We start from the raw sequence: 25,134 nt of genomic DNA, 5'->3' as shown, positions 1-25,134 counted from the left end.
GGTAGCTGATTAAGTAATAGTGACCTAGAAGACAAGAGTAGGGATGGTACACCCAACACATCACAAAATAGTCGAGGATGTCGATGACGAGGAAAAGGGTGATTAAGTATTATGTGAAGAAGGATGGTGGTGTAATCCGCCCGTGAAAATAGCTTAGGATCCGTCCAGTGGTGCTCTGCACAATGGGATGCATAGTATGCTACTTGTTGAAGAATGCTCATGCAGTAGGTGCCACTTGGACAATGTCTCTTGTGGGAAAATTGTTCACTTATCCAAGTGTCCTAGTACAAAGATGATGAAATGCAATGCATAGGGGAAGGTACAACAGGGGGGGGAAGGCCAATGTCGAAGACAAGTGCCAAAACCTGTAGAATGCCAAGAAGCGTAGGAACACCACTCTCAATGTGGATGTTGATACTGAAGAAGGAAAAGGAGTTTGAAGATGTCGGTCTTCATGTAGTGGCGAGAACCATGTGGATGAAGATGATGAAGCATCCCTACTAGAAGAGCAAGGATAGAAGCCACCACTATGAGAGCATCAAGAGAGATGCTTCACAATCTGCTGCGGGGGAAGCCGCCATGCTGGTAGAAGAGTAAAACTCCAAGTAGATGGAACCATGAAAGGAACAACACGCAGCTTTTCTCTCCAGCTCAGGAAGGACTGGTTCAAGATTGTATGTTAACTCTATATTGAAATACAAAATCCTGTAAAAGAGAGAAAAACAATCTGTAAGCACAGAGGTGAGTAGTAAGATGCTTCAAAAAACAAATTTGAAAATAAAAGAAAGCAAAGCTAAGTGCAATGCAATGAGTATGTATGTAGCGGAAGTCTAAAAGGGGAAAGGCTAAGTGTGTGGCCACCATTGTGTACAGCGAGGTGGGGAAGTGGTCCTAGAATGTGCAATGTATGTCCTAGGAATGGATGTGTAAAGTGCAATATATGAGTCACTAGTAGACCAATCAGCCAATCCTTCAGGAGTAGTGAAGGAGATAGGCCATTGAGGCTATTTGCATGCCACATGTCCAGTAGTCACTGGGGCAGATGGAGCAGATGATGTAGCAGCAAGAGGCATAGTTGCATTGGACTGGCCAGTCAGAGTGGAGGCAGTTGTAGCAATTTGCGGTGGTTTTCTAGGAGAAAGACCTTGGGCCTTGGTATGACGCTCCTCGTCCACACGGCCTAACCTTTGGTAGTCTGTGTAAAACCTATTTTTCTTAGAAATTTATTGCCAAAGGGGTCATGTTTCTTTGGTTCCGTCGGAGGAAGGAGTGTCACTTTTGTTTTGGCTTGCCTTTGCATCTTGTGAGTTATTACCACTGTTGATTTTCCCTCTCGAAGAAGAGGCAACCAACCCTTGCCCCTCTGAATGGATGTGTGTGGAGGATTTCTTGTGGACTTGATCGTGCAGCCTCGCGTAATGTAAGAATTGGCACTCAAACTCGTAGAAGGTCGGCAATCTAGGGAGTGAGAAATATGCTAGATAAAATGGAAATATTTGTTAGGCAACTTGTTCAAGAAGAACATTACGTGTCATTTGACTTTAGGAAACCAGTGGTGGCAAACTCGACGAGTAATCACCGATATTTGGCCAACTTGACTTTCAGATCATCCCCTTTCTTAATGGAAAACTCTTGAAGCTTAAAATCAAGATTGATATGTCGAGTGTAATCTCGGGCTGTATAGCAGTCAATGAGATAACTCCAATGCTTAGAGGCGAGGGGAAAATGCTATAATTGAGAGTGGAATCAGGAAGCAACCTTTGCGAGCTCTCCATTGATAAATGTGATTAGGGTGAGCTAAGTGAGGGTTTGGCATAGGCTTGGTGCCAACGACGAGATCCCAAATCTTTGAGATTCAAGCACTTGTTGCAAGAAGCTTGACCAAATGGTGAAATTCGACTTGCTACAATGAGTCTTATCCATGAAGGCATTTTTGGCCGTTGCAACAGGAGTGGTAGTGCTAGGAGATAGAGAAGGTATGTAATGGGGGTAGGGTGGATAGGGGGATAAGGGGGGGGAGGGGAGCGGAGTACACTTGGGAAGCAATTCTAGAGTGTCCGTTCATACAAGAAGTGTGCATAGTGGATCCAAATGTGGGCAAGGGCAGATTGGGTATGGACATGGTAGCCGCATGAGGCGCCTAAGGTGGAGAGATAGGGACACGGGGAGCAGAAGATGGAAATCTCTGCGTAGGAGTAACCCAAAGGATGTGTGACAACAATCCATAAGCAAAGGATGGAGATCCTTGCATCTAAAAGGTCGTGTGGGGAGGGGGGGGAAAGGTGTTATGGGAGCACTAGACTGTGCTCGAGAGACTAGACTAGATGCAAGATTTCTTACAAGAATTCTAATTACAAGATAATCCCACATAGGGACACAAGATACAATGATAACAAGATACAAAAAATCCCACAACTCGAGACTGTAGGTATAGACAACAAGACTTGATAGGGTATGAAGGATCCCACAACCTGGGACCATAGGTATGGATACAAGATATTAGAATTACAAGATCTCATACTACGAGATTACAAGGTGACAAGACAATAGGAGTATAATGGAAGACAAGACAAGACAAGACTGGATAAGAACTAGAATTGGAACTCGAAGTTACTTACTTGGATGTCTCGACTCCTTGGGCTCCCAAGACTAGCATTGGCAAGACTGAGGAGCTCTATGGCAAGCCCCTTCTTTTATAGGTGTTGGAGGGCAACTAAAGATATTCTAGAATGTTCCATGAGGATATCATCGATGATGCAAGCGATGACATGGCATATCTTCTAGAAGGTTCTATGATGACATGGCAAGGGTGGTTTCGCATTGTCTTGTTAAGGGTGCGTTTCATGGGGTGTGGATTCATATGGCATGAGCAAGAATTAATCCGTACACTTGATCATGGCATGTCCGTGACATCACCCCCTCCTCTAGCGACAAGCTCCATGAGGAGCAGTTCGGTGGTTTGGTCTAAGTTTCGTTGGATTGCTCTTGTGAAATTCTTTAACTTTGAGAGGTGCTCTTTGGAGATATTTTGCAGGTTCCCAAGTGTGCTCATTGATGTCATATCCTTTCTAATGAACAAGGTATTCTAGTTGACCTTGGGAGATCCTTGAGTCTAAGACATGCTTGACCTCAAATTCTTCATGATTTTCAATTTGGATAGGTGGTGGGGCATAAAATGTCTCCCCCCTTAGTTGTGAGATATGGTATGGCTCGAGCAAGGAAACATGGAAGACTAGGTGGATCTTCATGATGGTGTTGGGGAGTTGGAGTCGGTAAGCAACCGGGTTGATTTGGGCTACGATAGTGAAGGGCCCAAATCTCTGGTGCATAGTTACCAGGAACGGGGAACGGGAACGGGACCCCGTGGAACGGGGGGAACGTCCAAAGTGAGGGAACGGGAACGGAGGGAACGGTGTATATATATATATATATATATATATATATAGAGAGAGAGAGAGAGAGAGAGAGAGAGAGAGAGAGAGAGAGAGAGAGAGAGAGAGAGTCAACACTTGTCTTAGAATCTAGAGAGAGAGATCATATCAACCATAATTCATGAAATTAAACTCTAGAGACATAATAATCAAGTTTCAACAATAATAAAGATTCAAAACATTGTAACTAGCAATGGATTGTCGCATTCATAATTCAACATTCTAATCAACAATGTTGCATAAGTCCAACTGGCAACAAGTGTGCATTGCAAAAACACAAAATATGCACTAAACTTTAAAGCCTAAATAGTAAAGATCCAAGTTACAAGAGCTCCAATTTCCAAGTCAATACTCTAAAGTTCCAAAAGGCTAGCTACTAAGTGCTCTGATTCATGGAAGATGGCTCCACTGTGCCTGAATGCTCATCCTGTTGAACAACATCCTGCCCATCATCATCACCATCATCATCGTCATCTTTTTCCCAACTCGGATGCCAATACATCTGCACTCTTTCTAGTCTCTGAAGCATCATGACTACCAATGAAGTATACATCTCCACGAGAATATGCAACAACACCATGTATGGACCTATGGCGTGTGTCACTCCATCCATCTGCTATCAATGTCACTCCATTTCTTGCCCATTGATTGCGAATATTTGCTGTTGCAATCTCTATGGCCACTTTCTCCTTTTGAAGCAATGTAGTCCTGATAGTTTCTGATGAAGGGGGCTTATATGTGGGTCCATACTCTGCAATCTTTGTCACGCGTTAATCCGTTCCTATGCGCCGGAACGGGCGTTCCCTGTTTCTATGCTTTGGTGGTCTAGTTTGGTGGAGGGCCTTTTTGTTTGGAGGTTATGCTTGAGTAACCATACTTTATCACCAACTTTGTATGCTGGATGTTGGAGACGATGCTGGTCTACTTAGTGCTTGTATTGATTCTGAGCCTTTCAGATTTATTGCTTGAGTTCTTGGTATATGTTTGCTAGGTGTTGAGCTTTATCTTGTGCGGCAGGGTTCTTTACTTGATTGGAGAGATGTACATCCATCCTTAGATGCTGGCCATAGTTTGCAAAGAAAGGAGTTTACTTGGTAGATGCATGGATACTATTATTATAAGCAAACTCTACAAAGGGCAAGAGCTCAAACCAATGATTTTGATGGTAGTTGATGGTGCAACGGAGATATTGTTCCAAGACTTGATTTACCCGTTCTGTTTGATCATGAGTTTGTGGATGATTGGTCGTGGATAACTTAACTTGGACTCCAAGGAGGTTGCAAAGGCTTTTCCAAAAACTAGATATGAATTGGGGACCCCGATTGTTGATGATGTCGTGCAGGAGTCCATGTAATTTGAAAATGTATCTAAGCAAGAGTCTAGCGGTAGCTGCGCCTGTGATGGTCTTGGTGGTAGGGATGAAATGTGCCATTTTCATGAATCTATCTACCACAACAAGAATTAGGTCATATTTGTTTGATTTGGAAAGATTTGTTATGGAATCCATGGACATATTAGAGTAGGGTCGCGCTAGAATGGGCAAGGGTTGCAAGAGGCCATGTGGTTTGTGATGAGGTACCTTGGCCTTGTTGCAGGTATCTCATGATTTTATATATTCCTTAGCTTCTTTCCACATTTGGAGCCACCAAAAATCTCTTGAAATAAGCTCTAAGGTCTTATTAACTCCAAAGTGTCCTGCTACTGGGGTATCATGGCGTTGTTGGAGTACTTGTGGAGGGATGTAAAGTAGATCCTTATAGTATAACAATCCATTAGATTCTTGAAACTCATAAACTTCATTTCCTTTTTCCTCTTGATTTTTTCTTTTTTTGTATAGACGATAACTTTGTGGGCTGCACCCTCTAGATGATGATGCCAAGTATCAAAGGCATCTACAATGGCAAGGAGTTCTTTCTCATTATGGCTCTCATAGTTTATCTCTGGAGGGGAGAACTTCCTTGAGTGGAATGCCACTGGATGCATATGACCATCATCTCCATGTTGGGACAAGATGGCTTCTAAGGCATAGTACAATATGCATTGGTCTCCAAGAAAAATGGTTTGGTAGGATCTAGGTGGACTAAAATTGGGGCAGTGGTGAAAGTGGTCTTCAGGGTCTAGAAGGCCTTCTTGGCTTCTGGGGTCCATGAGAACTTTGAGTTTCCTGTGAGTCTGGTGAGTGGTGTGACTATCTTTGAGTAATCCTTGATAAATATCCTATAGAAGTTGGCAAAGCCAAGGAAACATTGGAGATCGTGGACACATGTAGGTGTTTGCCAGTCAAGAATAGTCTCGATCTTCTTGGGGTCCATGAAGATTCCTCTTTGGGAGACATTGTACCCTAAAAATTCCAATTGTGTCTGATGGAAAAAACACTCAAGTTTTGCATATAGTTCTTTTTCTATGAGCTTTTCCAAAACTAATTTTACATGGTGCTCATGCTCCTTTGGATCTTTTGAGAATATCAAGATATCATCCAAGTATATAACTACAAAATCATCTAGATGCTCTCGGAAGATATCATCATTCATCATATGTTGAAACACTGCAGGAGCATTGGTAAGATCGAATGGCATAACAACATACTCGAAGTGACCATACCTTGTGTGGAAGGTTGTCTTCCATTCATCTCCTTCTCTGATCGGTTCAAGATTGTAAGCCTCTCATAGATCAATCTTTGTGAAGGTCTGGACTTTTCCAAGGTGTTTCGAGAGCTTTGATATCAATGGCAAAGGCTATCTATTCTTGACTATTATCTTGTTGAGTCCTCAATAATCCACACACATTCGAAGTGACCCGTCTTTCCTCTTCACAAATAGAATTGGGGCTCCAGTAGGAGACTTTGAGTGCCTAATGAACCCCTTGGCTAAGTTCTCATCAAAGTCCTTGCGTAGTTTAGCTAGTTCTTTAGGGGATAGCCTATAGATGGGTCCAAAAGGTGGTTGAGCCCCCTCATGGAGTTAAATAGTACAATCATATGGTCTGTGCTTGGGCAAGAGATTTGCATTCTTTTTTTCAAAGACATCTTGGAATTCTTTATGACTTGGTAGCTTGACAGACTCATCCTTACTAGATTCTTGAGTTGGTATATAATATATCATGTAGATTGGTTCCTGCCTTGCTGTGTGCGTAAAGGCTTTGGCTCCTAGATATACCGACTTTTGTTGATTTTCACGACATGTAATCTTTTGCTTAACCCAATCAATTTCTAAGTTGTATTTCTTTAGCCAAGCCATCCTAAGGATGATTAGATTAGTGGGACTAGATATGACATTAAAGCATACACGAGATTTGTGATCACCAAGAGTCACCATAAGTGATTGGGTTTCCTTGGTAATATCTCCAGATGCTAGAGGTCTTCCATTCACAACTTCAGTTGGTGTAGGATTGGTCTTTTGGAGAACTGGAATCTGGTATCTATTCACAAAGCCATCATCAATGAAACATGCGGAGGCCTCGGAGTCGACCAAGGCTTTGAGGGAAAGTCTCTCTCGGCAAGATCATCTAGATTGTGACAAGGAAAGTTTCCATGGGGTTGGCTGGAATCAAGAGACCCTTTTTTATATCAAGGTCTAGTTGTATGGTCTCATTCACAACTAGACATTTTCGTTTTCCTACTCGAGGGTGGTTGCAGCAACTCTTGGGGTTCTTGCCCTCTTATTTGGGCAATTTAGGGTGATGTGTCGAGGGTTTCCACAATATAGGCATAGATGATTCTCTCTTTGTCTTTGCTTTCTTGTGGGATCAAGGGCTGGAATTTGATATTATCTATTTGTATTGGTTTGGGCTTGGTTTCTTCTTTGATTGGGTCTTTGATTGGGGCTAGGTTCCATTGGTAAGGCCTTAATTCTTCTTGCTTTTCTTGCATCCTCTTGAACAATTTATCATCGCATTGGATGGCTTGCATGACATAATCATTGAGTGTTTTTGCCTTAGACATAGTGAGCATGAGGTCCTTGATGTCATCTCGAAGACCCCATCTGAATTGGCTTATAAAATACTCCTCATGTCAAGTGAGGTCACAGATTAATTGCCTAAATTCAACGCATAAGCAGATATAGGGCGGTTACCTTGTCGTAGCTTCTGAAGTTTTGTTTCTACTACTCGACCAGTGTGTGGATCTCCAAATGTGAAAATGAGCTCGCAAAGAAATGCATCATAGTTATGAAGTACTGGCATATTCTTTTCCAAGATTAGGGTGAACAATGATAAAGCTTGACCACAAAGCAAAGTCCCAATGAATCCCATTTTGGATGCATCATTTGGATACCTATCCGGTTGCATGTAGATACAGAGCTTTACTTGTTGTAGGAATCCTCAGAACTTCGAACGGTCACCAACCATTAAATTTATTTGGCATGTTAATCTTGGATTCTCTTGTTGGGGATTGATAAACACACGGAATCGTCTGATCACTTCCTCTGTTGTTCTGCAAGTCTCGGATTTGGACTTGTATCTCTTGAAGCGTGGGCCTAGATGCATAGGGTGTTCTATTTGAAGTTGCACTTGTTGTTCATTCAAGTCTTGAATTTGTTGTTGGAGATTTTGAAGGGAGGCCACGATTCTTTCAAGAATCACCTCTATGGTGCACAGTAGGGTTAGAAAGTAGTCTTGCCAAATTGTTATGGGAGTACTAGATTGTGCTCGAGAGACTAGACTAGATGCAAGATTTGTTACAAGAATTCTGATTACAAGATAATTCCACATAGGGGCACAAGGTACTATGATAACTTAACAGGATACGGAAAATCCCACAACTCGGGACCGTAGGTATAGACAACAGTACTCGATAGGATACGAAGGATCCCACTACTCGGGACCGTAGGTGTTAGATTTCGGGAGATAGATTTCTTTTGACTGATGGAAGCACGAGTGTTCTTCACCTCCCAGCCACGCCTAGATAAGTGCTGGCCCTCAAGCTTATCTCTTTGCCAGCCGTCAACTTGCTGGAGTCCTACTATTTCTGGACTCCCTTAACCTCTAGGCTCCCCTTAACCCCGTTCGGGCGCCCAAGAACCCGGACGGTCTTTCTCGTGCATGTTCCCCTAAATTTACCTTAATGTAACATTAAATATTCCTTTTAATGTCACATTCTCCACTTATGACCTTATGACATTAAATATCCCTTTTAATGTCACATTAATGTCACATTTCCTTCCCCTTAAGAATCGTTTTCGTCCTCGAAAACGATATTTGGAAGGTCTAACTATAAATCGGGAAACCTTTTCTTTAAAGTACTTACCTGCTCCCATGTTGAGCTTTCCTCTGAACAATCTTTCCACTTAACCAAACATTCTTGATAAATAGTATTCCTCGTTCGTCTATTACGAACATTTAATATTTTTTCTGGTTCATGTGGATTAGATTGGTCATAGAATAACTCCTCAATATCATCATTTAAGATTAAATTATCCAAATCACCCAGCTTCTTCCTTAATTTGCTTACATGAAAAACTGGATGTATTTTACTACCAGCAGGTAGTTGGAGCTTGTAAGCCAATTCTCCCACCCTTTTAAGTATTATGAAAGGACCACAATACCTTGGTGAAAGCTTTGGACAATGTCCCTTTTTCATAGTTTTAGTTTGTTCAGGCACCTTAAGATAGACCAATTCTCCTTCTTCAAAGGAGATGTCTCTTCGGTGAGGATCTGCATATGCTCTAGCTCGACTTTGAGCCTTTTTAATATTTTCTTGAGCAAATTTTAACATATTATTCATATCCTCCAAAAAGTCTTTAGCTGCCTGAACCTTTTCCTTATGCAGTCCTACTGCAAAAGGAGCTCTGGGCTGAAACCCATACATCAACATAAATGGACTATATCCAGTGGAAGAGTGTTTGGCACTGTTATATGCAAACTCTGCTATCGGTAAATACTCTTCCCAATTAGTTTGCCTTTTGCTTACATATGCCCTAAGCATATCTTCAAGAATTTGGTTAACCCTTTCAGTTTGCCCATCTGTTTGCGGATGATCCGCCGTACTCATGCTAAGTTTAGTATCCAATTTCCTAAATACCGCACGCCAAAAATGGCTATCAAATTTTCTATCCCGATCAGAAACTATATTTGTCGGAAGGCCATACAATCGGTATATGTTCTCTACGAACAATCTAGCCAATTCTGGTGTTTTAACATCAGTTGAAGTTGGAATAAACCTAGCCATTTTGGTTAACCTATCCACAATTACCCACACAGAGTCGTGCCCCCTCTGTGTTTTAGGTAAAGCAACAATAAAATCCATGGAGATACTCTCCCATTTTCCCGAAGGAATTTCTAATGGATGGAGAAGTCCTCCCATTTTTAATTTTTCAGCTTTATTAACCTGGCATTTATTACATTTGACCACATAGTCAAGGACGTCCTTATTCATTCCAGGCCAATAGAACTGCCTTTTAATAAGACTATAAGTCTTATTAACTCCTGGATGTCCCGCACTAGGGGTATCATGACACTCAAAGAGTATCTGGCGCCTTATTTCTATATCCTTCGGGACACATACCCTACCCTTGTAGAGTAAATAACCATTATCAATGGCAAAATTCTTCCACTTGAATCCAGTTTGAGCAACCCCTGATGCTCCATTTCCTAGTTGAACATCCTCAGATATTCCTTCCTCAGTAGAAGCACTTTCATTTGGATCCCCATTTTTTATTGCTTCCCATATGTTGGAATATGCCGGATCAACCTGGCATTTTCCTTTTAAAGATTCAAGCAAGCTGGAAGTGAACTGAGTAAAACTCAATTCATTAATGATGGGCATTCTGCTGAGTGCATCAGCTACTATATTATACTTTCCTTTTCTATATCGTATTTCATAGTCGAACTCTTGGAGGAGTTCGGCCCATCTGGCTTTACGCCCATGTAAATCTGGTTGATCATTAAGCCACTTAATGCTTTCATGATCCGATAAGATCAAAAGTTTGGCACCATACAAATAATGCCTCCATTTCTTCATTGCATGTACTATTGCATACAGCTCCCTCTCATAAACAGAATAATTCTATTTTGCACGATCTAATTTCTTGCTTTCAAAAGCAATTGGTCGACCTTCTTGTAATAAGACCGCGCCTATTGCCTTGTCACTGGCATCAGCTTCAACCACAAATGGTTTATTGGGATCCACTATTAATAATACTGGAGCTGTAGCAATAGCTACCTTAAGTTTTTGAAAACTTTCATTTTGGTCTGTTCCCCAATTAAAACTTTTCCCTTTCCCTTTAAGTTGGTCTGTCATTGGAACAGCTATTTTGGCATAATCTCGAATGAATCTACGATAAAATCCAGATAAACCTAGGAAGATCTGCAGCTCTTCCAGGTTCCGTGGAGGTGGCCATTCAATAATTGCCCTTACTTTTTCTGGATCCATGTTGATTCCCTCTTTCGAGATTATATGCCCTAAATATTTGACCTCTTGTGCAAAGAATTCACATTTAGTTTTCTTCGCATAAAGGGAATGTGTTCTTAACAGTTGGAATACTAATAATAAGTGTTCCAAATGTTCTTCTCTTGATTTACTAAAGATCAAGATATCATCCAAAAAGACTACTACAAAATGTCCTAGATAGGGCCGTAAAACACTATTCATCAGCTTCATAAAAGTAGCTGGTGCATTAGTGAGACCAAAAGGCATCACTAAAAAATCATAATGCCCGTATCTAGTACGAAATGCCGTTTTGGAAATATCTTGTGCCTTAATTCTTATTTGGTGATAACCTGATCTTAAGTCTATCTTTGTGAAGAATTTTGCCCCTTGCAATTGATCAAAAAGATCTTCCATTCTGGGCATAGGAAATTTATTCTTCACCGTTATTTTATTAAGTGCTCTATAGTCAACACAAAGTCGCATAGAACCATCTTTTTTCTTTACCAATAAAATTGGTGAAGCCCAAGGTGAATTACTGGGTTGAATAAACCCTTTATCCAGGTAATCCTTAATTTGTCTTTCAACTTCTTGATGCTGTGTTTCACTTAACCTATATGGTGGTTTTGAAATTGGGTGTGTATCCTTATTTATATCAATTGGATGATTTATTTCACCCCTATCTGGTGGAAGGCCACTAGGTAAATCAGAAGGAAACACATCTTTAAAATCATCTAACAAACTGTTCAATTCATTATTTACATTCAATTCGCAAATATAAGAAAATTGTTGCTTTATATTACAGGAAGTAAAAGTATTTTGTACAGGAAAAGACCATAGCATATATACCTCACAAACTTCCTTCTTAATCAGCTTCTGAACTTCAGTAGAACACAGCAAAGGATTATCAGATACTTCATGTTCACCTTGAATGACAAAAGTCTTACCATCCCTTTCAAATTCCAGTGTATTATGGTGATAGCTACGTTTTAAGGATGGTTCCAATCCCCATAGCCACTCCCTCCCTAGAGCAATGTCAGCTCTTTCCATGTTCATTATTTGGAAATCAAGCTTATCTTTATATCCTTGAATCTCGATTTCCAAATTGGATACCATTGTATCCCATATTTTATTGTCTTGGCCTTGCATCATACGCACAACGTATTGATGCTCACTGTTTTGTTGGGGAAGTTTCAATTTTTTGACAAGTGCATAATTTATAAAATTATGCGTGGCAGAGTCATCAATCATGACTCTAACCCGTTTTCCAGCTATGAATCCATGTACTCTAAGTAAATCATGTGGCCCAAAAGTAGGCTGCCACAAAGAAGTTGACATACAACACTTATGTTGTACATCCATGTGCAAGACCTTTAAAGATTTATATTTTTCATGGCCCTTTAATTCTAAGGTCTGCACTACATGGATTTGTTTTTCTTTTCCCTTGCCCTTGTCCTTTTCTTTGTCTTCCCCCTTTTTCTTTTGAGGGCAATTCCAAGCAGCATGGTTAGGGGATAGGCAATTAAAACACAATTTTTGTTTTTTGGCCTTATCAAAGTCATTAGGACTTAGCTTTGGCCTCATATATGGTTTCTTTTCAAAAGGTTGTTTTTTACCTTTGAAAAATGGCATTTTTCTTTTAAATTTGCCCACAAATTTTGAGGTTTCTAATTCCTTAGACTTGGGCTCCATATCAGTGAGACTGGTGAGTGTACCTGGACGCATACTATCTTCATAAATTAATGCAAATTTAATTGCCTCTTCAAGCGTCTTAGGTAAACTCCGTTTTACTTCCTTTTTACAGGCTTTGTCCAGTCCCCTAATGAATCCTCTTGTTTTTTGGAATTCATCAATTCCTTCTAGTTTGAGGATTATCTCACGATATTCCTCCAGATATGTCAGTAGGGGCCGTCCCTTTTGTCTGACATAATCCCAATCTTCCCAATTTCTTTCCATTTCATTTTCAGGAAGAAATTCTTTTAAAAATACGGATTCAAATTGAGCCCAAGTTTCAGGTATTTTATTCGCCTCCTTTAAAGTTCGCCACCACTTATATGCTTTGGGCCCCAAAGTTAAACTGGCCTCCAATGCTTGGAGATGTGGTGGGGTGTTTTTTAATTTATGTAAATCTTCCCATTTTTGGAGGAAATTAAAGATTGTATCTTTATTCCTATCTTTTTCCTCCCCGTAAAATTGAGGTGGTTTCATATCCTTTAAAACCGGATTATCCCTCAATTTATGGTAGGTTTGGGGTTCTTTAGAATCTCGAATGGTCGCATCTAAATCTTTGGATGAAGATGGGACATCTGAGATTTCTATCTTATTTTTGTCTTTTTCCAACAATAAAGTTAAGTGAGATTTTATTTCAGTAAGTGTTTGAGTTAAAAACTCCATTTGAACCCCTTGAGTTTGCACACGAGCAGAAAGATCATCAAATTGCTCTCTCGTGGCAAAAAATTCTTCCCATTGTTCTTCTTGTATGTCTGGTTCATGGGGATCTACCATAGGTTGATCCTCGGAGCTAGAACTTTCCATTACCCTTTCTTTCCCTTTTTCTGCCATTAATACACTGGAATTGGAAAGCAAAAATAAGAAATTTGCATACAAGATAAAATACTTCCCTGATTTCTTATGGCAGGCTGTGGCTTCAGTTATGTATGAAGGCTGTAGCTTCAGTTGAATATGAAGTTTTCTGCCTGTCTCACAGCAGTCGCAGTCTTATCCGACTCAGCAATCTGATACTGGCGGCTCCCCTCTGATCTAATTCTCGCGGATGCTGGCAGCTTCACATCAGATCTGGTTGGTCTTCGCGAATGCTGACAACTCCACGCTTGGTCTAGTTGGTCTTCGCGTTGGTCTGGTTGGTCTTCACGATCATGATCCTTACGTTTTTTTTTAATTCTGCCCGTTACGTTTTCTGCCACGGGTCCCGTAACGTTAGACCAATGATAAAGGTCACTTACGTGACGTGGCGCTGTATTACTAATGTGATAAGTCTTCTCCGTTTTCCTCACGGTCCGTCGATTCCTATGCGACGGACGGAAGAAGTAATGGCCCGTTTTCTGACGCGACGGGGCAGGGCGGGAGTACTCCGTCAGATCGCGTGACGGTCAGGAATTAAGTGCCGTGAAGACGCGACGGGACGGAACGCTTCTGACTGATGGCCCGCTACTTGACTGACGACCTCCCAGATTCTTGTTTGATCAGGAACATAGGCTCTGATACCAATGTTAGATTTCGGGAGATAGATTTCTTTTGACTGATGGAAGCACGAGTGTTCTTCACCTCCCAGCCACGCCTAGATAAGTGCTGGCCCTCAAGCTTATCTCTTTGCCAGCCGTCAACTTGCTGGAGTCCTACTATTTCTGGACTCCCTTAACCTCTAGGCTCCCCTTAACCCCGTTCGGGCGCCCAAGAGCCCGGACGGTCTTTCTCGTGCATGTTCCCCTAAATTTACCTTAATGTAACATTAAATATTCCTTTTAATGTCACATTCTCCACTTATGACCTTAATGTGACATTAAATATCCCTTTTAATGTCACATTAATGTCACAGTAGGTATGGCTACAAGATATCAAAATTATAAGATCTCCCTCGACGGGGATGAACAAGATGCAAGATAGTACCAGACAAGATCTTGTACTATGAGATTACAAGGTGACAAGACATCGGGAGTATAATGAAAGACAAGACAAGACTAGATACCATAACTAGACAAGAACTAGAACTGGAACTTGAAGTTACTTATTTGGAGGTCTTTGTCAAAAGATGATGTACCAGTGAGACACTAGGGTTGGTGGGGAGGAACACGAAGTGAACTCGGCAAACATGGAGAAGAGAAGAGAAGAGAGAAGAAACTCTGATGAATGGAATGATGAAGTTCCGAATCATGGAGTGAATGTGATACAGGGGAACAAGGGTGCCATAGCACAAGGAAGATGATGATGACAGCCACGAACCATGAACCGCAATGTCCTCCTGAAGGGGTGTGAGGGTAGTAGAGAGGCTGGAGAGAAGAGGTGACAATCAATGTCTCTCGATGGAGCGGGTTGTAGATCCGTAGGTCGTGGAAGCCATAGTACCTGAAAATAAGTGGGAGACGACTACCGTTGGCATTGTGATGATCTCCAGGAGGTCATAGTGCCAATCGATCCTTCATGTGCTCAAAAGGACTTAGTGTGCATCAGATGCGTCTTATTGCCTTGAGCATAGTACTTTGATAGCCGATGTAGAACAATCTCTGTGGCCTAGAAAGGAGAGTTGGCACAAGGAGTGCCTAGTGGAAGACGCATATACTCTGAGGGGGTGGGGAGCAAAGGTCGAAGTCGGCAAGCATCGGTAGTGTGTCCGGTGATGCCATAGTAGGAGCACCCAGTAGTCTGGACATCTATTGGTAAAAAAAGCCATGGATACCAGTGTGCCTTGCTGAAGAAGGAAGAGGTCAGCCATCATGAACCACGAACCGCAATGTCCGCCTCAAGGGGTGTGAGGGCAGTGTGAAGCACGAACCGCAATGTCTGCCTTAAGGGGTAGGAGGGCACGGGAAGGGCTGGAAATGAGCTGCTAGTAGGAGGATGCGACCAGCAGTAGGAGGTTGCAACAAAAATGCAAGTGAGGAGAGAGAAAGACTAAAAACGCAGTCAGCAGGAGAGAGAAAAACTAAAAACGCAGGTAGGACAGCCTACAGGAGAGAGAAAGACTAAAAGTGCAGGCAGTAGGATTGTGATGACGTGGCAGACTGTACGGCAGTAGGTCTGCACAGGAACAGCAGTCGCCTCGCTGGAATCAGCTCCAAACTGCGTGAAGAGGGCTGGGAATCAGGCGCCAACTGATGGAGACAGCAATGGACTTCTTTGGTTGAGATGTCCTCCACGAACAGGGTGTGGGCAGCAAGCTGAAACACCTGAAATCTGCAAAAACGAGATTTTGATGCAGCGGAAGAAGAGAAGTGGAAGCCGAACCCGCCACCGGTCTTTGTCTTCACTGGAGTGGAGGATCTTTGCCACTTTTTGAGCAGATCCAGCTTTGATACCATGTCAAAAGATGGCATACTAGCGAGACAGTAGGGTTGGTGGAGAGGAATACGGAGTGAACTCGGCAAATATGGAGAAGAGAAGAGGAGAGAAGAAACTCTGATGAATGGAATGATGAAGTTTCGAATCATGGAGTGAATATGATACAAGGGAACAAGGGTGCCGTAGCACAAGCAAGATGATGATGAGAGCCACGAACCACCAACGGCAATGTCCTCCTGAAGGGGTGTGAGGGTAGCGGAGAGGCTAGAGAGAAGAGGTGACAGATTGAATGAATCAGCCGTGAGGAATGAATGAGAGAGTGGCCTATAAATAGGCATAGTCAGTCTAAGATGGCGCCCCTTTTTGGGGCTGCAAACCCTAAATGCAAAACGCAGAAACGCAAAAATGCAAACTGCGGGTGAAGGGTGAAGGGTTTCTCAACAGTCTGGGGACTGGCATTGGCAAGACTGAGGAGCTCTATGGTGAGCCCCTCCCTTTTGTAGGTGTTGGAGGGCGGCTAAATATCTTCTAGAATGTTCCATGATGATATCATCGATGATGCAGGTGATGATATGGCATATCTTGTAGAAGGTTCCATGATGATATGGCAAGGTTGGGTTCGCATGGTTGGCTCGAGGATGTCTTGTTAAGGGTGCGTTTGCATGGGGTGTGAATGAATCAGCCGTGAGGAATGAATGAGAGAGTGGCCTATAAATAGGCATAGTCAGTCTAGGATAGTGCTCCTTTTTGGGGCTGCAAACTCTAAACGCAAACCCTAAATGCAAAACGTAGAAACGCAAATTGTGGGTGAAGGGTGAAGGGTTTCTCAACAGTCTCGACTCCGTGGGGTCCCAAGACTGGCATTGGCAAGACTGAGGAGCTCTATGGTGAGCCCCTTCCTTCTATAGGTGTTGGAGGGCGGCTAAAGATATTCTAGAATGTTCCATGATGATATCATCGATGATGCAGGTGATGACATGGCATATGTTCTAGAAGGTTCTATGATGATATGGCGGTGTGTTTGCATGGGATGTGGATTCATATAGCATGAGCAAGAATTAATCCGTACACTTGATCAAGGCATGTCCGTGACATGGGGTTTATGAGTGTTTGTGGGTAGTGAGGGGGATGCCCATCATTGTTGTCCTAGAGTGAAAGGATGTGGTAAAAAAGGGATAAGTGGAAGGTACGATGTTAAAGTGTGGTATTTCTCCTAATGATGCACCAAGAGGTGGAGTGAATGGAGAGTAGGTAGATGGTGGGATGGAGAAAGAGAAAGTGTTAGGAGTGAAGATGAAAGATCCAACCCCTACATGAAAAATAACAGGTCGAGAGCGAAAAAAATGCCTCGTACGGAGTCTTTTTAGGGATCGCCGCAATCGGTCCACGGTTAAGGATGTATATAGAAGTGTTAACAACCTCAATCCAAAGGTGCTTCGGGAGCTTTGTTGTGAGCAACATAGAGCATGTCATATTTATAATTACCCAGTTACTACGCTCTACAACTCCATCCTGTGCGGGGGAGTTGGTAGAGGTGAGTTGACGTGCAATGCCTTATCCTTGTAGAAACTCAAAGGGGAGGTGAACTCGTTACCAGAATCACTCCTCATAGTATCCACATGACAACCTGTCTGGTTATGGACCAAACCAGTAGCACCCAAGCATTGAAATAAGTGAAGGCATCTGACTTGTGCTTGAGGAAGTACACCCCACATGTATTTAGAGAAATCATCCACTATAAAAAAGAAGTACAACATGCCATTTAAGGCAGTAATGGATGTGGGACTAGAAAAAGTCTACATGAATGAGCCTAAGGGATTCAATAGCATGAGTGATAGATTGCTGAGGAAAGGGTGTACAATGTTGCTTACCTAGTTGACATGCTCTATAGACCCCTTGAGATAGTTTTAGGTGTGGAAGACCCTCAACTATCCCCTGGTGCGACAACTCATAAAGAGAGTCATAGCCAAGATGTCGCTAGGGAAAATGCCAAAGACGCTCAAAGTCCATGAGCTCCTATGTGTTGAACAAGGCTTGGAAGCAATAGAACTTCGAATCATCGGTAGCGGGCTTGGTAAGAAATGTGTCATTTGGTAAAAGCCATTAGACTATGCCTTGCGTTGAGAGCAATCATTAAACCAGTTTGAGAGTTTAGGATCTTGATTGTGGTCGCGGTGAAGAAAATTGTTTGCTCCAACTGACAAAGCTACTGAACCGACAAGTTTACCCCAAGTTAGGGGAGATGATAAACATCATCCAGCAAGCGAGATCCGGACCCTTGTCTTCCGGAAAATTGACACGACCTTGGGCCTGAATCTTGATATTAGAGGAGTTGTTTCCAACGGGAATACTCTCAGTTGCAGGGGCTCAGGAAACGAAAATGTCTGCTATAGGAGTCATGTGATAGGTAACTCCATTGTCCACAAGCCAAACATATATTGAGGTGCTCGACTGTGATGAGTGGGCCTCTGCAGGCACTTTATTAGGAGGCAACTTGCAGATGTGAATGAGACTTGCATCTTGAAACCAGCCTTTCTTCCATGGATGGGTGGTAAATCCCTGATTACAACTTAATCACAACAGCAAATAATTAATTAATTTGTAATCAGGGATTTACTACCCATCCATGGAAGGAAGGCTAGTTTCATGGTTCCATTGCCAGGATTTAAACTCGGGTCGCTTGGGTGAAAGCCAGGTATCCATTGTCGTCTAGTTTGGTTAGGATACCTGGCTTTCACCCAGGCGACCCAAATTCAAATCCCAGCAATGGCTGTCATGAGGACATGTATTTTTGAAACCTCACTTAATATGTGGATTAACTTCTAATCACATGATTAAGTAAATGTTGCACATGTGAGGTGCAACTGGGATTAAAGTAAATTTACGAGCTCGGGACCCGAAGAAATCACGAGATGTCAAAGGCAAAAGTTGCTATAAGTTATGCCGCACGGGTACTTGGTGGTATCTGGTGCCAGTTGTTGGCCTAGGTCATCCATTTGGCCATAAGTGTCAGTTGGTGACACTCGAGAAGCGGCATTTAATGGTACCTAACGCCAATCTAATGGTCAAAGATGGCGTAGAGACACTTAGGAATGGAAGTTGCCTAGCCAATTTAATTATTGGCCAGTCAGATTATTTTTCAGGGTCCCAAAATAATTATTAGATTAACTTTCAGTCATTCTTCGAGACAAAACTCTGAATTTTCTCTCTCTACAGCTTTTCCTCTCATCTCCCAGCCATTTCACAGCCTTGCTCCGAAGATCTCAACATTTGGACCCTTGGAGGCTGAGAAATTGCAAATTGCTCTGCTATAAACCCTAATTTACAGCAGAAATTAGGGTTTAGCAATAGCCTTAGGAAGTGTGCCAGAAATTGGAAGCTTCAAGACTTGGATTCAACAAGACTGAAGGTGAATTTCAGCTGAATTCAGGTGGAGGACTAGCCAACCATTGAATTTGGGGCATTTCCATCGTCTATGAAGTGGGTGAAGGCTAATTAACTGCCCGAATCAACGGGCAAAATAGATTGAAGACTTGCTGGTCACTTTGGACAGCAAGGGGAGTTGAAATACCGAAAGGTGGTCATTCCTTCCGTGGATGGGTGGTAAATCCTTGATTACAACTTAATTACAGCAGCAAACAATCAATGCAAATCTGAAAATACAAATTTACCTACTGATCTTGGACAATGCACACCCGATTGGCCCCAAAATTGGTGCCCCTTTCGGTATTTCTTTAGCTTTATTGAAGAAAAAGTTGACTTACAATGGGATTCTCCCAATCCCTTTAGGTATTTCAACTCCCCTTGCTTTCCAAAGTGACCAGCAAGTCTTCAATCTAGTTTGCCCCTTGATCCGGGTACTCAATTGGCCTTCACCTGCTTTGACGGAGATGGAAAATGCTCCAAATTCAATGGTTGGCTAGTCCTTCACCTGAATTCAGCTGAAATTCACCTTCAGCCTTGTTGAATCCAAGTCTTGGAGCTTCCAATATTTGGCACGCTTCCCAAGGCTACTGCTAAACCCTAATTTATGCTGTAAAATAGGGTTTACAACAGAGAAATTTGCAATTTCTCAGCCTTCAAGGGTCCAAATGCTGAGATCTTTGGAGCAAGGCTGTGAAATGGCTGGGAGATGAGAGGGAAAGCTATAGAGAGAGAAAATTCAGAGTTTTGTCGCGAAGAGTCATTTACAGCTGTTGCCTTGTCTCAACAGCTTGTAGATGTTGCCTCGTGCTATTGATTAGTCTTCTCCTGCCCTTGGCAGCCTCAGAAGGTCCTCCAATGGCTGCAAATTAGACCAGTAGTCTCCCCTCCCTCTCTTTTGTAAGCTGAATTTATAGAAATGCCTCTCTTCAACCTCTAAAGACGTTTTTCAATCTTGCATGGTCATTTTTGACAAGTGGCAACCTTCCCTAATGGGTTTTCGAGCATTTTTCATAATTAAATATTAATCTACAGTCTTTCAATACTGAAAATTAATCTAATAATTATTTCGGTGCCTTGAAAAATAATCCGATTGGCCAATAATTAAATTGGCTAAGCAACTTCCATTGCCCAGTGTCTCTACGCAATCTTTGACCATCAGATTGGCGTTAAGTACTATTAAACGCTACTTCTCTAGTGTCACCAACTGACACTTATGGCCAAATGGATGACCTAGGCCAACAACTGGCACCAGATACCACCAAGTACTTGTGCGGCATAACTTATAGCAACTTTTACCTTTGACATCTCGTGATTTCTTTGGGTCTCGGGCTCGTAAAATTACTTTAATCCCAGTTGCACCTCACATGTGCAACATTTACTTAATCATGTGATTAAAATTAATCCACATGTTAAGTGAGGTTTCAAAAATATATGTCCTCATGACACATCCAATGCCTTTAAGGAGACGATGTGGATCTTTGCAGATCAGTCAGACGAACCCTTTGGAGTTGAGTAGTTCGCCGACTGTAAGGGTTGACCGATGGCATTCTGGGTTTGGCCTCGCTACTACCCTTGTTGGGGATTGCTACCACCTTGCTTTCCCTATTAGGGGTTACCTAGTTGGAGGTTTGATTCTAGGATTTTAGTTGTGTGCCTCTTACCTTAGATCGATACTTGTTGTCATAATGGCCAACCTTTTGACAACATTGATAATACCTATTTTTCTTAGGTACAATTTGTGCAATAAGAGCCTCGTCTATCAAGGATATGTTATGAAATTGATCGAACAACCATGTGTAGCGCAACAATTGACACTCAAACTCATAAAATGTGGGCATTTGAGGTTGTGATATCACTTGTTGCACACAATGGAAATATTTACATGGCAGCTTGTTAAGAAGCAAGGTAACTTGATCATCAGAGGACTTAAGAGCCCTAGTGGTTGAGAATTCAGTAAGGAGATGTCGAGACTCAGCCAATTTGACTTTCAAGTCATCCTTGTTTGTGAATTTAAAGTTTTGGTGTTCACGATCCAAATTGATGTGACAGGTTCTATCTCAAGCCACATAGTGGTTAGTCAAGTATGCCCAATGCTCAGATGCTAAGTTGAAATACTGAAGTTGAGAGTGAAACTCGGGCAATAAGCCCTGCATAAGCTCAACAATAGCGGAGGCATTATGAGCCTTCCATGATCGGATGATCTTGTATGGAACAAGTGCGGGATCAGGTTGGGGTTTCAACCATTGGATTAAATCTCATAAGTTTTGAGACATACCTCATTAAATTTGACCAAGTGGTGTGGTTTGACTCATTGAAACATGTCTTGTCATTAAATGGATGCTTGGTGGATGAGGAGCTAGAACCATGAGGTGTCTGTGAAGATGGATAGGTGGGATAGTGTGAAGGATAAGTTGTTGGTAGTTTGACTCATTGAAACATGTCTTGTCATTAAATGGATGCTTGGTGGATGAGGAGCTAGAACCATGAGGTGTCTGTGAAGATGGATAGGTGGGATAGTGTGGAGGATAAGTTGTTGGTGGTGGTGGTGGATAAGAAGAAGGAAGAGGTAATGGTGGATAGGCAAAAATAGGCTGCTGATTTCCAATGAGTGCCTATTGCTGTGGAGGTACCGAAACGGACATAAGTCCATACGATACCGTAGGTGGAGATGGAGGAATTGGGACACGATAGCCTTGTCTAAATGTCGGTTGGGGCATAACATAAGGACCGGATGGTCTAGTAGGTAATGCCATTTAGGCAAACTGTCGTACCAAATGATCCACACTCGAGTATATCTAGGATTCACTCCCAGAGTGATAACTTAAAAGTGTGTGTGGGAGGTCAAGCCTTTGTCACAGTTACACCATCCGGAAACGGTATGTGGAGGTCTTAAATGATGTGCCTAAATGTGAAGAACCCCCTAGTGTGGTGTGTGGTGGATAATGGGATGTACTCAATGGAAGCGCAAAAGGTGCAGTGGAAGATGAGAGAGGGATGGGTGGGAGCCCAAATGGATTTGTGATGGATGTTGTTGTGGGAAACATGGTTGGTTTCTTTTGTCCATTAAATGCATTGGATAAAGATACACCTACTCCAAATTGACCATGAGAAATTAAATCATTTGAAGGAAAAGGAAGGGAAGAATACTAACAAGTTCTTATTTTAGCTTCTTACCTAGTTTTGAGTTCATAAAGAAATTCTTGTCTTCCTCGTTACTCAGAAACTAAAGGTTGTTTTGAAGAGTACCTTCTTGACGAGCATCCCTCCATTCAACAGAAAGTACAAAATCATTTGGCACAGAATTCGAAATAATAGGGTTCGTACCTGGCAATCGAGAAAAGATGTATTGTGAAAGTGATACGTAATTTGAGCGAGGTTCCACTTGTGGACGGCTAGTCCATAGTGGAGATTTCGAAGGATTTGCAAGATCATTAGTTCTATGCACCGAATCCAAAGGAGAAAACTTAGGTTTACCTTCAACCTCCCGCTGAGCCTTATGCATAAGGATGAGATTCTACCCATCGGCGGAAATCTGATATGGTCTATGGACTCCATGGTAGTTTGATGGTTCTCTCCCCATGTCAGATCGGGTAGGACCACTCCTGATTGTTTTTTTTCATGTTTGGCTGTGGAGGCTGGAGCGGTGGTGTGAATACGTTCGAAGTGATTTGGCCCTTCTGTTATTCCTGCTTTTGTGGATGAGCTCTCCGATCAAAGGCCAAGGTTTCTCAGAGAGTATCTAGCTCTGATACCATGTGAAGAAATGCTCTAAATGTAGAAAACACAAAACCAATTGGACAACAAAGCACATATTGATAAACACAGAACTCGGTTAGGGTTAGGGTAACTCAGAGACAGTGAACACAATGAATAATGAAGTGAATGACTACTTAATATACGATGCTCATGCAGCAAACACACTATGCAGTGAATATTGAACATAGAACTCTCATATCTCTAGGATCAAGGCATAGGTTATGAGGTAGAGAGTGTTGTACTCCGAATGGATCTCGAAATGCAGCAAGGCAGCCTGTGTGTGTTGAACACCAGCAAATACAGCAAGAGAGGTTGGATCCGATGCAAACAAGTAGTCTAGGAGACAGAGAGACTAAAAATGCAGGTACTTGAGGAGAGAGAAAACTGGTTGTGTAGATTAGGTAAACGAACGCTGACTGTGCTGGGCGACATGTGGAAAATAGTTAGAGTGTCCATCTCTCAAGTATCGCAGCTTTGATTTTTTATCTTTATGTTGCTCTTTAAGACCTCCTAACTAGTGGACTGTGGAACAGCCTGTCTCAAGAAGAATGGAGTGACTCCTTGTTTGAGTTATCAAATGCGTTGAACCAGTAGTCTGCACCTCTTCAAGCAAACACACAAAAAATTGCTGGGTTTTGGCATCAGGGTGCCTGAACAAGGGGGAAAATTGAGACACCTTGCAAAAGGAAGTTGAAGATGCCTTGCACATTCCGTAAAAGGCCTGAACCATGCAGAAAATCTGTGTTCTTTGTGACAAATTTGCTCCGAACAGCAAGCTGATTGTGGTTAGTCAAAAAAACATGGCCATAGAGTCTTTTGGGAGTGGGCTACAAAAGCCTTTCAACTAAGGACATCAGCCACTACATTCTCTTTGCCTGGCCAGTACTCGATGTCAAAGTCATACTCTTGACGAAATTTTACTCATCTCTATGTCATGTCAAGGTTTGGTTGGGTGAAGATCAACTTCAGACTCTTGTGATTAGTTACTATCTAAAACTTGTGATTGAGAAGATAGTGTCACCATATCTTGAGACAGTGCACCACCTCTAGCAACTCAAAAGTCATGAGTATCTTTATTTGATTCATAGAACTGAGGCTGATGACATTAGGTCTACAGATGAGAGAATGGATGTGAATGAGGGTATGAATGCTGATGAGGCTTGACTCTTGATTCTTGTGTAGGACTCAAGTTTTGGTTTTATGTTTAGGGCTTCCTTAGCATTTGAACATGTTTATTAAAAGTATTATTTGGCATGGATTCATTTTGATGCCATTATGCTTTTGCTATATTTAAGGTTATAGTTGAGGTCTATGCTAATACTTTTTTGACATTTAAGCTTATCATTGGTCATGGAAGATGGATGGTGGAACATTGTGGATGTAAAATCTTAGTCTATTGTATGTTTCATTGTATTTTGCTTTTGTATAGAATGCTGAATCATTATCATAATACATTTTGCTATGAAACTTGAAGTATGAAACTCGTGTGAAACCTTTTGAAACACATTTCGCATTGAAATGGAGTTATACACACAGTAACATACATTATGTGTCCAAAGGGACTGACAATGTCTGTGTTTTGGAGAAGCTTTCAAGGGGTTCTCAGGAATATGCCTGAACTTGTTCAGGCAATTCTGCACAGAAGAACGTCTTGTAAGTTTTGTGAAATTTTGTCTGTGTGAGAACAGACCCAATGAGATTGTTGGAATGTCCAATAAGGCTCCCATGGCTTGCTAAACATGAAGAAAAAGGCCATGCATCCATAAGAAATCTGTCAATGAGATTGTTTCGAACTGTGCGATAAGGCTCACAAGCCTATGTAAATTATACTCAGCTAACGATTGCAGTTTGTTGCACTTTACAGCTCTTATTAATTGAGTTGCCCATTGCTAACAAACCCTTTCAAATTATCACATGTAGGTTCAAGGTTGGCCATGGCTTATGAGAAAGAGGTATGTTAGCATTCAAAGATCTGTGTGATGCTTTTAAAAACTCTCACAAAGAAATTATGCAGTTTTTTCTAAATATCAACAATCTTTGTTTGCCAGACCAGGTTAGCTGGGTGTGTCCTTTACTATCTCATGACAACTGGCTCAGGTCTTCAGACCCTCGGGGAAGAATACTGTGATATATCCCAGGTTAAAA

The 25,134-nt window shown here is 41.9% G+C and overlaps 1 protein-coding gene across 2 annotated transcripts in view; it reads left to right on the top strand.

Moving 5' to 3' along the window:
* PEX10 (peroxin 10) overlaps window positions 1–25,134 on the top strand; it is a 65,425-nt gene that overhangs the window by 3,285 nt on the left and 37,006 nt on the right. For both annotated transcript variants that reach the window (XM_087697480.1, XM_087697479.1), the window contains 2 exons: window positions 24,910–24,941; window positions 25,038–25,127. In XM_087697480.1, coding sequence (XP_087553606.1) covers window positions 24,910–24,941; window positions 25,038–25,127 — 122 coding nt within the window. The remainder of the gene's footprint in view (window positions 1–24,909; window positions 24,942–25,037; window positions 25,128–25,134) is intronic.

Source organism: Lygodium microphyllum, chromosome 17, assembly GCF_053477565.2.
Source record: "Lygodium microphyllum isolate KBCC chromosome 17, Lygodium_microphyllum_v1.1.10, whole genome shotgun sequence".
NCBI lineage: Eukaryota > Viridiplantae > Streptophyta > Polypodiopsida > Schizaeales > Lygodiaceae > Lygodium > Lygodium microphyllum.
This window is presented reverse-complemented; position numbering and strand designations above follow the sequence as displayed.